The 11,135-nt window shown below is 41.5% G+C and overlaps 4 protein-coding genes across 4 annotated transcripts; 1 reads left to right on the forward strand and 3 right to left on the reverse strand.

Annotated features, from left to right (window-relative positions):
• Positions 1–183: 183 nt before the first annotated feature.
• BO94DRAFT_547510 (uncharacterized protein) lies at positions 184–589 on the reverse strand (the record flags this gene model as incomplete). The annotated part of the gene is made up of 2 exons (XM_025613335.1): positions 184–381; positions 479–589. 2 exons carry the CDS (start codon positions 587–589, stop codon positions 184–186), a joined length of 309 nt encoding a protein of 102 aa, XP_025466335.1.
• A 962-nt stretch (positions 590–1,551) lies between these two features.
• Positions 1,552–3,317, reverse strand: BO94DRAFT_599327 (Zn(II)2Cys6 transcription factor domain-containing protein). Its single transcript, XM_025616313.1, has 2 exons — positions 3,124–3,317; positions 1,552–3,075 (listed from the first exon to the last, which is right to left on the reverse strand). Exons 1-2 carry the CDS (start codon positions 3,181–3,183, stop codon positions 1,615–1,617), a joined length of 1,521 nt encoding a protein of 506 aa, XP_025466336.1. The 5' UTR covers positions 3,184–3,317; the 3' UTR covers positions 1,552–1,614.
• Positions 3,318–3,947: 630 nt separating this feature from the next.
• Positions 3,948–4,815, forward strand: BO94DRAFT_468609 (uncharacterized protein; the record flags this gene model as incomplete). Its single annotated transcript, XM_025608260.1, has 2 exons — positions 3,948–4,225; positions 4,287–4,815. 2 exons carry the CDS (start codon positions 3,948–3,950, stop codon positions 4,813–4,815), a joined length of 807 nt encoding a protein of 268 aa, XP_025466337.1.
• Positions 4,816–8,808: 3,993 nt separating this feature from the next.
• BO94DRAFT_576266 (uncharacterized protein) lies at positions 8,809–9,349 on the reverse strand (the record flags this gene model as incomplete). The annotated part of the gene is made up of 2 exons (XM_025615128.1): positions 9,330–9,349; positions 8,809–9,255 (listed from the first exon to the last, which is right to left on the reverse strand). Exons 1-2 carry the CDS (start codon positions 9,330–9,332, stop codon positions 8,809–8,811), a joined length of 450 nt encoding a protein of 149 aa, XP_025466338.1. The 5' UTR covers positions 9,333–9,349.
• Between the last annotated feature and the right edge of the window lie 1,786 nt (positions 9,350–11,135).

An 11,135-nucleotide genomic window follows, 5' to 3' on the forward strand; every position in this document is an offset into this window, starting at 1 on the left:
AAAGTGTGTTTACCCTAGCTATTGTTCAACTTCCTACCGGCTAGGAACAGAAAGGGATTTCATGAAGTAGACATCGTTGCTGACTTTCGTTCCGACAGACACAAGAGCATATACATGGCTCGGGTCCAATCTCAACTGTTTACCATCTCTCAAACCACAAAGAACCCCATTTTGAAACATATATCATGGCACCAAGACAGAAGACCAAGGCATATATTCACCGATCATTACCATGGAAGGTGATAGGTCTTCACTGGTCACCTTGTCCTGGTGTTTCCCAGTTTGTTGTGTCACATCCACACCTCTTGCAACAAGGTTCCCTATAGGTGGGATCCCAGGAATTTTGGACATGACACAATATACAACAATCTCTAGCCTGGTCTGTAAGGCAACCAGCCTGTTCATTTTTCAGATCAGCTATTTACGTATTTCCAGAAAGGGGGGGACAACACGAGAACATGTGCACTTGCTTCCATACCTGTCGTTTGGCAACATCGTGAGTACGCTCGAGGGAAGCGTCGCCAGTAAGTGGCGTGGCTGCCACAATGGCGACCAAAAAGGTTGTAGAGAAGACAGATAGGAGCTTCATCGTGCTATAATTGAGAATATCCGGTTCTTTCCTTGAAGTTCAGAGGGAGGCGGAAGAATGAGGGTTGAAAACAATCCATGGCAGGGAAATGATGCGCTTATATAGACAGTGGAGACTTTTGGAATGACATATCTCTTGGGTCAGTCTATCTTGGACCATGGCTTAAAGAGGCAAAGGCTATGCAGATATTGCTACTCGGAAAAGATCGATCGCATATGCCCCACCTTTCCAATAAACCATTGTCAAGCAGCAGTCTACTATTTGGGTAATGGAGAAACGCCACAATTATCGGAGTGATGAGTGATATTCCAATCGTGCGTTCTATTGATTCTCCTGCTGCTAGCCCCTCGTTCTAGTTCCTGCGTGTTATTCCAATTCGACCACAAAGGTCTCCAAAAGAAGAAAAATTAAGCTACTAGGTCCCCTGGATTCGGGTTTGACATAGCTCGGGATTGGCGCATGCAATGGTGGCGATAACGTGGAGGAATTCCACCGTGGAAATTACACCGATCCGGAATGCAGGACGACCGAGCAAAAGAAAAATCAAAAACGCCAACCTCTGAGTAGACCCCCAGCAAGCGAAAGCTTGTTTACGATTGATCTACAAACAATCCACATACACTAGCGTTATAGCCGGCAGAGAATGCTGATCATTGAGGTATTTGGGAATGATAAGCTGTGTGTTTGATCGCAGATCTCCGACCACTATTGGACTGCCTATGCAGCTACGCCCCTCGAACTTCCACGTTCCATTGAAAATTTTGATTTGGAGCCCGATGTCTTGACTATCAAGGATCAACCGAGAGGGTAGTGTCCATCCCCGGGACACAGTATGACAATTTCCCCGCCCGAGGGCCCGGCTGAACCGAATGGTTATCTTTCAGAGAGACACTGGAGAAGAATCAACTAAGGTGCAGCCTTTGATGCAAGCTAGGATCAATCGATGCTGAAGGGCCGGGTAGGTCCGGACTATGAACATTGAGACGTTTCTACTTATTGGCGTATATGAGCATTCAGCCATTCAACTATGGGAACATTTGAAACAGCAACGGTCGCAGCCCCAGCTTTCGCTGTTCTCGTATCTTCTGTAGCTTCGGAATCAGGTAAAGAGCATGTCGGATACCTTTGATATGTCCAATGGTTCGAAGGGTGTCAATGACCCATTCAAAGAGCACATCAGGAACACCGGTGCCCCATGCGGCCACATTCAAGAGAAAAAGAACCATGAACACCCCGTTACTTGCCGGTGGAGGCGAGAGGTTGTCGATCTCCGGCTGATAGATCTCATGATATACCTGGCTAGATGCTGCAATGCATATCTCTGTTGCCATCTGGGTAATAGTGGTCGTTGCTTGGTTTTGTATGGAAACTTGTTCATATCCACCTGCGTTTCGATCGGTGTAAGTCAGAATGATATCGTTCACTAACAAGCGGGCATAGCGGTAATTGTTCGTGACCCGGGATGCCCACGCGTCGTGGTAGATATGATAGAGGCCATGGAAGGTATGTGACATATCCGTGGAGTATCTTAGCTCATAAGACCATGTTACCGGTAATGTCGCCTTCCAGGCGGCCAATTCAGATGCAATGGCTAGGGCGGTGCGAGCCACTTCTTCCACCGGCATGTTCATACCGTGTAGGAGTGTTAAGTATAACTGGGCCAGTTGCATGAGAATGCCCATCAAGGTGACTGCTGGTTGGCCTTCAGTTGGAAGGATTGGCATGTGCCATGTGGAGCTTCTTGCCCAGTCAACCGGAGGTGAACCCCCAATGAAGAAATACTTAATGAACATGGAGAAATAATACTGCAGCTGCGCTCGATAATCAACCGAGAACCCCCCACGAGCTGAAAATCGTTGCAAAACCGCCGTCGCTCCGTCCGCATGCACAGCCCAGGCGGTGATGGAGCTCGCATCGCAATCGACAAATTCAAATAGCGCAAGCATCAGGATGATAAGTAAGATGTAGTCCAGATCCTTGGTCATAGTCGCGGCTTGCACTGTTTGTCGGAGCTCCTGCAGAGTCCGTCCATACTTCTGACGGGCAAACTTCAGCAACGCTGGTCCATTCCCACTATTAGACGCCGCGGCCAGGCCAATTGCCACAGCAGCCTGTCGGGAGAATCCGTCTTCCATAATTCGTAGCAAAAATGGATGCGATCGTGGCGGTTCTTTGCTTCCGGTCACTCCATGAGGCGTGGCAAAGTGACAGAAGAAAATACGAAGCCCTTGCTCATCCATCGGGACAGTAAGATGCTGCGACGGAGGTACCACACCTGGTGTATGCTGTATATCATTCTCGGGATTGCCGTTGAGGTGAATCAACTGGGCCGTATTTCTTCTATCCGAGCACTCCTTAGCTCTAAGAGCCCTTCGGACGGTACGAACATTCTCATCGCGAAACAAGAGTGGAGGCTCATCCCGGTAGCCTGTACATTGTTTGCCTGCTCGCTGACACTGCCTACACACCGGAACTGCTCGGTTGCACTGGGAAGGATCAGTGACTGAGGTCATCTTGTTTTGTGTTCTAATCACCTTGATTCGTCTTTGGCGGCATGACAGGCAAGCTTTACTAGGACGACCGCAAAAGGTCATGACAGTTCCTTCCGTCCCTTCGTATGGAGAGTCTGTATGTTGAAGTAACACGATCAGTACTTGCACAAAAAGTTCATCCGACCTGGTCACATGATTCACAGGCTCATGGGAAGGTCAGCATTGATTCTGCTAACTATTACTCGTGGATATTTGTTTAGCCAACCGACAGGCTTCCAGGCACCAACCAAGGTTAGCGAGCCAAGGCACCAACGACCCAGGCCGCAAGAGCGGTGTGCACTCACTACGGAGTACTGCCGCTCTGCGCTGCAGGGGTAAAGACTTGCGATAGCGTAACATAATTCTGATCGTTCTATAGTACTTTGGACAAAGAACTATTTACCCGTAAACCAATGTCTGAATTCACCAGAGTCTGTTCTGGCTTACCGATGCAAAGCCACGGATGAATGTGACTTGGTGTAGTGCTCGTCAAAGTACTGTCCTGCTAGTGCGAGAATGTAACCGCCTTACCTAATGGGGCAAGCATTTCGCCAAAGCAGATGCTTTGATTGGGTCCGGCATAGACTCGTTCTTGTATTGTGAGCCACAATACAGGAGATGGGTCAAGATGGGAGACAAGAACACAGCCATCTCTATGTTTCTGATGGGTACATACGTATGCAATATCTTCCTTCCTCTGAATTATCCTCCTCAGCTCCATGATATATTTCGAGCATCCTCCTATCTCCTCCCAGCTTAGCTTTCAAAATGTGCTCCGAATCTCTCTACTAGCCTCCCCTTTGGTGATCATTCTGCTGAACAGCACGATGACCCTTACATACCGCGATGGAATCTCCATTGCGCAAATCATCATTTACTTTCCTGCCTTGATCTTCGGCTACTTCTTGATTTGGAGACATGGGATCCGGCAAAGTCTTGAATTTTGTTACCTCGTGATCTTCGCCACGCTACGAATCATCGGTGCATGCTGTATGCTAGCCGCTATTCATGACGCTTCAACTTCACTATATGTTACCATTGGCATTTGTTCAGCCATTGGGCTCTCCCCGCTAATATCCCTGTGCAATAGCTTTCTAAGTCGAGCGTGAGTGGTGCCTTTCTCCTATCGCTGTGTTGCAATTGACTGACCGATCCATCGCACCTAGAAATACAGTCATACAGATCAACGGGGGGAAATCCTTGCATCGAGCATGCTTCCACGCCCTCCATATTCTCACCATCATCGCCCTTATCATCACCATCCTCGGTCTCACCTCTCACATGTCCTTGTCCATTTTCGAACACCCATCGTCGAAGATCAAGATCGGTACCATCCTGTTTGTGGTTGCCTGGTTTGTCCTCTGCACGCTGTTAGGGATCTTATATTGGAAGCGCTCGGCCATTGAGAAAGGCGAGAGACGGACGCTTCTCGCAGTCGGGCTTTCTTTACCGTTCCTCGCTGTCCGGCTGCTATATTCCGTTCTGATGTGGTTCTTGCCCAGCTCAACCTTTAATTTCATGGACGGTAACCCGACAGTCGAGTTGGTGATGTCTGTTCTTGAGGAGCTTGCTGTCGTGATAATGTGTACGGGCGTTGGAGTTGTCTTGCGAGTGAGGGACTTTCGCGGTGAGAGGGATGGAGATACTCGTTCGACGAGCTCGCATCGGATTCCCCTGAATGCAGTAGGTATGTAGAATGCGATGAGGTAGGGGTGTTTTATTCCCTGGGATGTTTACCATCGATGCTAAGTGATTACCGTGTTTAATACGCTGCAGATAATATTGTCGCGACGAATTAGGAGACATAGAGGAAGAGTGGTTGTGTATTGATAATGGCAAGTGATTTTTTGACCGTAAGTATGGATTATTTGACCGGTGCTATTCCTAATGAAGCGTTAGCACCGGTAAGAGCCCTATCTATCTGAGAGAGAAAATAAAATAATATCTATTTTTATTTTTTATTATATTTTTAAATAACTCAGACCTCTACGAGACCATGAGACTCTTCTATCTACCTTATCTATCTATCTTAATCCTATATATATTTAATAATTCAAATAGAATAAATTCTTTATTTTAATTATATAACTATCTCGATAATCTCTATTACTATTATTACTACCACTGTTATTATTACTTGTCTGATTAATCATCTCATTACTTTACTTATTAGTTTGATTATTTTAGCTATCTTAATCAGACAATTACTTGTCTTTTTTATTTTTTAAATCCACGCTCGCTCGCGGCCACAAATAAAATTATCAGTATTTTTAAAACCTGATTTAATATAATTATTAGATTTTTTAAGTCTTTTCTTTAACTATATAATTACTGGTTCATGTATAAGAAGCGACTCCAAGACCTGGAAAATAAGATTAGATAATAATTATTATTAAGTATAGAACTCGGAGTAAGAAAGTAACTAGCTAGTATTATAATATTACTTTAATTATATAAATATAAAGAATTCTTTATATAATAAAGATAATCCTTATATAATCCTTAATCTACGCTTTAATAAGCCTTTTAGATAGATATTAAGAGTATATATTAAATATCTTATTCAACGCGCGGCTGGAGATATGGCCCAATATCTTATAGAATAGTAACATTATTAATTAAATAAAAATATAGATTCTTGTATCTCTGATATCCTGATCAAGTTATTTATATAAATTAATAAATGTATACTAAATTAACTTTACTGCTTGCAGAAGATTTATATTGAATATATTAAAATTCTGCTTAATTATTCAGTGACTTGTCTTTATATAAAATATTACTAACTAATTAAAATAAGTATAGCAATCAGTATAATAATATAAAAAGTAAGTAATAGTAAGAGTATTTAATTATTCTGATTTAATATACTAAATTAGATTATAGAATACTAACTCTCAGTAAGTATATTTAAAGCGGTTTTACTGTATTAAATAATCTATTTTAATAGAATTTTATATAACTATTATTGACTTAAACAGTATCTCTTTTTATATTATATTAACTTGCTGGAAGTCATCCTTGTTATTTAATAATCTCAGATTTAAATAATAGTAAATAATAATCTTTATATTTTTAAAAATATTATAATTAATATACTAGATACAGATAATAATATTGATTTTTAACTATACTAACTGGTAAGCAATGATCAGAGTCTTATTTTTATTAACTATTATAACCAGTAAAGATTAGAGATCTATCTCAGTATAGATTTCTACCAAGTAATCTAAAATATAGTAAAATAAGGCTTTCTTCTTAGTAAAAATAAAATTAAAAATAATATAAAAGATTTAATTGTAAGAATTAGCTCCAGTAGTATTTAAAAAAAGTATTTTATATTAGTTTATCTTGTATATACAGTCTATAATTGAAATATAAGAATTTTAATAGAGATGTTTGATTATTAATTCATGGATTAAGAATAATAAATTAATCTATAATTCTTCATTAATTTGATATTATAAAATCCAGCCGGATTATAAAAATAATTTAATAAGCACTTAGACTGGGGTCCTCCTACAGAGAAGCTTATAATTAAATATATACTAATAATTATAGAGATCACATGGCTGTGATAAAAGAAAAAAATCCTGACTTTATAATACTAGAAGAATCTGGCATATTCTGAAATACTGTATTAATATATTCTAAATTAAGTTATAATACTGATTTAGAACCACGCGGCGGTAATCTAGTAGAGATAAGATAAATATCTTTTTATAATTATATATTATATTTAAAATATAAAGTTACTAGAAATTCAGAGTATAATTTAACTGTATATTAACTCGAAAAGAGTAACTGATTAAGCAAGTTAATCTTTTAATAACAGTAAAGATATAGCCCCTGTTATATTAAAAATCTAGTTCTTTAATTAATTTAATAGTCTTGCCTAGCTGTGATCAGCGCTTAGTAAGTATAAGCCCATATTTCTAATTAAAGATCTATAAATATTATATAATCTTTTTTATAATAATAAATAATTTAAATTATCTTAGTACCGGTATCAGATCTTATATAAAAAAAATCATAATTAAATATATAGATAGCCTTACTGGCAGGCTTGGTAAGAGACTCAGATATAATAAACTCAGTAGCTTTATCAGAATTAGAATTATAATTAGAATTATAATTAGAATTATAATTAGAATTATATAATCTATTAGAATTGGTATTAAAATCAATCTTATATATAAGATTATACTGATTCTTATTATCTGATTAATTAAAATTAAATAAAAAAAGATCTATTTTAATAATAGAAAGAAGGCTTTAAATATATAATACTGCATGTATTAGATTTTACATTAAAAAATACAAGATTTTTATATAATATAAAGACTGCCTACTAAAATTACTTGCTGAGAGAATTACACGCTACTAGATCATATAATAGTACTAGCTCTACTTATGATAAGGCTCCCGCCACTAGCGCCCCTTTTAGGATAGTGCCGGTCAAATAATCCATACTTACAGTCAAAAAATCAGTTGCCTTGATAATACGGATGTGACTTTTTGAAGGGCAGTCGAAATGTGTGGCGTCTGTGCTATTGGTCATTCACATCTGGATAGAGGCGACATGGTTGACTTGGATAGAATGATTTTGGATCTATGGAACCCATATTCCTGAAAAGAAAACTAGTAGGATGGCTTTGCTGTTTAGCCAGCTGTTTCGCTATTTAATACAATGAAATATATGGAGGGCGTGTTCCACTTGAGAAATACTGGAGTTAACCTCAGACTGTATCTTATTCATGGTTCTCACAAGTACCCCAAAAAAAACCTGCCAAGTGTTCTTTCATGTCAAGTTCATACGAGTATAACAAAATGTAATACCGCTGGCCTCTGGAGAACACACAGAACGAAACACTGTCTCAGCATTTTATCTAACCACCTGTAGATGGTTACGAAATATGTCGTTTGAAGAAACAGCCCCATAAAGAAAACAAAGATCAAAGGGGAGTGAGGATATCACCACTCACATCAACACTGCGATATATCCACCGCTCTAGTCACCTTCTTTTGGCCTAGCCTGAAGTTTCTGTCAATCAACACGTGTTATGTTGTAACATTCCTGAGTGAATAAAAAAGACGTTTATTCGGCAGCCGTGCCTAACAACAATCTGTCTATAGTCTTATTCAGCGAGAACGTTCCAACCACAACAAAGATATGCAGCTACTGCAGCTGCGGGTAGAACGGGAAAATCCACCAACATGCATCGGCCCCTGACAGGCGGCGGGCCGGAAATCTCTTCCAAGTTCCAATGCCACTGCTGCATCCCCACTTGCCGCGTTTTTGAGTTTCTACCCAACCGTTTAGCCAGGGGCACAGTTGCAGGTCAGGCACCGCTGTCCCACTTTTTTCTGCACGTCACCTGGCACTCGACCCGATTTGTCAACGTCGACGACCTTCGATCGTTCTGGTGCTGCATTCTATGGCGATCGATCGATGTTTCTCCGGCGGCTTCCGATCTAGGGTGGAAGGAATGGGTAGGTGAAACTTACGCGTCATTCATGGTCAGATACGCTGAGATTTTGAAAAGAATAACCGCTCATAGCAAAGAATCGTCGCATCGAGGAGAACAAGAAAAAGTCAGAAAAAGAGCACCGAATACCATAACGCCACCACCCATACCATCCATACCCTAACCCCGACTCCAATATCCCATTACGAACAAAAAAACCTCAAGTAGCTCCAACCTTCCTCCACCGCATCTGATACGCCAAATTCTTCCACATTCCATACACAAACGCCCGGAGGATCGATAACCCAATCACCACCCACCCATCATCCGTTCCCCGATCCCACTGTTTCTTAATCACGCGTCCGAACAGCGACGCGTCGAGCTCCTGCGCCGTAATTCGAATTGCATCCTCGCCGTGTGTAATCACATAGTATATGGGACCCGAACTGTCGATGCACACAGAGTATGGGCTGTCCATCGGTCGCCAGCGAAGACGTGCGATAAGTCGTCGGATGGCTGCTTTTGTGACTCGCCATCCGTGGCCGTATTCTAGTAGACCGATAATGCCCGCGTGGAAGCCGAGCAGCTCTTCGAAGGAAACGAGCATTTGTTGGGAGGGGGTGCCGATGTGGTAGATGCCGGCGGATTCGAATTGGATGGAGAAGGACTGCGTGGGTCGGTTTGTTAGCTTGGGGGTTTCGTTGATGTTGGTGAGAATGGTAAGCAGTGGGGAATACGAACCATGATGGGGTTGAGGTAGTATTGGTACGAGAGAGGACATTCCGGATAGATGTTGGTTGGTATTCAGCAAGAGGATGGCTATAAGCTCTCATGATATACCAGTTTGAGATCCCTGAAGAGTGGGTCAGGATCAGGGATAGTGGATTGATCACAGCTTGAGCTTGTCCGGGTCTTGTGATCTTGATGAGCAAATCCCGGCATTGACACTCCTATTGATAGTAGATAAGGATGCCTGATGGCTGTGGACCCACCAAACGGTTGCTGCCCAACTTGTAGATCCATCGGGAAGGATCTTCAATATTCAGTGTGAAGAAGCAAGGGGTGACCTTTGTCTATTTAACGAAAGCTTTATATCACTTCAACATAACAAGGAAGTTTCTGACACATGATTGACATTCTTGTCACCCATATACTTGTGATTTGATCTACTTGATGAAGATTTTTCGTGCATCAAATACTCCATGGTCTGTGCTCTGTAAGTCTAATTATGGATCTGGCGATCCACATGGAACGCATACGCGCTAGTAGTCTCCACCGGTTCCTAGACATCGCCATCCCGAAACTTGGTATTTGCCATGAAGCAATATATTTAGGTTTGAAGCTCGGTTTCGAATACACTGCGCGATTAATCCTTAGGGGCTGGCATTAGTATCAATATCTTTATTGACGTGTTTGTGTCTCAGTTAGCAACACCAATTCCTAGCAAAGGATCTATTGTCCAATCTAATGACAATTACCATCGATATCATGACCTGAAAATCGCATCTCTTCCAATGGTGGTTCTGGAACGCATCATTCATCTGTTTGCAATTGGCTGAAGGTACGTATTGAAAGAATGGGTCTGTGTGGGAATTACTATACTATCGATATCGTTCCCCCATTGAACAAAAAGTGTCAGTCGGATTTGGCATACCCTCGAAGGCTCAGCCTCAAATCATCCTATCTTGGTAAAACCAATTTTTGCGATCATGGCAGGTAAATATCACCTATCAACGCATACCAACAAAATCCCTATATTTCATTGGAGCATTCGTTCTCTCTGTCTGTCCTCTAGCGATCAGCAGTATATGTTAAGTTCATACCAGTAAGCCAAAACGCAAATCCCGCTGGCAATCTGGAGAACAGACGGGACGAAAGACTCTGTGTCCCAAAAATATATCGTTGTGGTCTACTCCCATGAACCATGACATATTTTATGGCGGAAATGACTACATCCACACCAGAGGATCGCGCGCATGTTGGAATAAAGCTATGAGACAAGCCTACAAAGCAGGACTTCAGATAGAGGTCTCATAAATATGGTAAAAGTGTCTCATCAAAAAGCTTTTATTTATCAAGCTCATATAGCAACATACACCCGTGTAGTCTGCGCCTGCATTACCGTAGCCTTAGACAACGATACTTTTCGAGGCGGTGAGGATTTTGCGGGAGATATACATACTCTTCTTATTAGCGCAGGCGGTCTATGATACACGTCAAATAGTCAAAGCATCAAACCAGGTAGCTTGTAAGAGAGTTCAAGCTACACCCAAGAGACGCAATCAATAATGGGGGATAAATGTAATGAAATGTATCAGCGTTATGAAAATAATAAGGTAAGCATCATTGGTGAGGCAAACCAAGACAACTTGCCCCGGAAAGTGGTCATAACATCGTGGGCACAGGAGTTGTTATCGGTGAAGGCATCAACCTATCAGGGTTCAGGAAGCTATGCTGTGGCATGGTTTGATTGGCTCAGGGACTGCACTGCATGAAACACCAAAAGTAGTCGCCGGAAGGAAGGCTACACCTTCGTGCCATGTCATA

Source organism: Aspergillus sclerotioniger (genome assembly GCF_003184525.1).
Source record: "Aspergillus sclerotioniger CBS 115572 chromosome Unknown BO94scaffold_18, whole genome shotgun sequence".
NCBI lineage: Eukaryota > Fungi > Ascomycota > Eurotiomycetes > Eurotiales > Aspergillaceae > Aspergillus > Aspergillus sclerotioniger.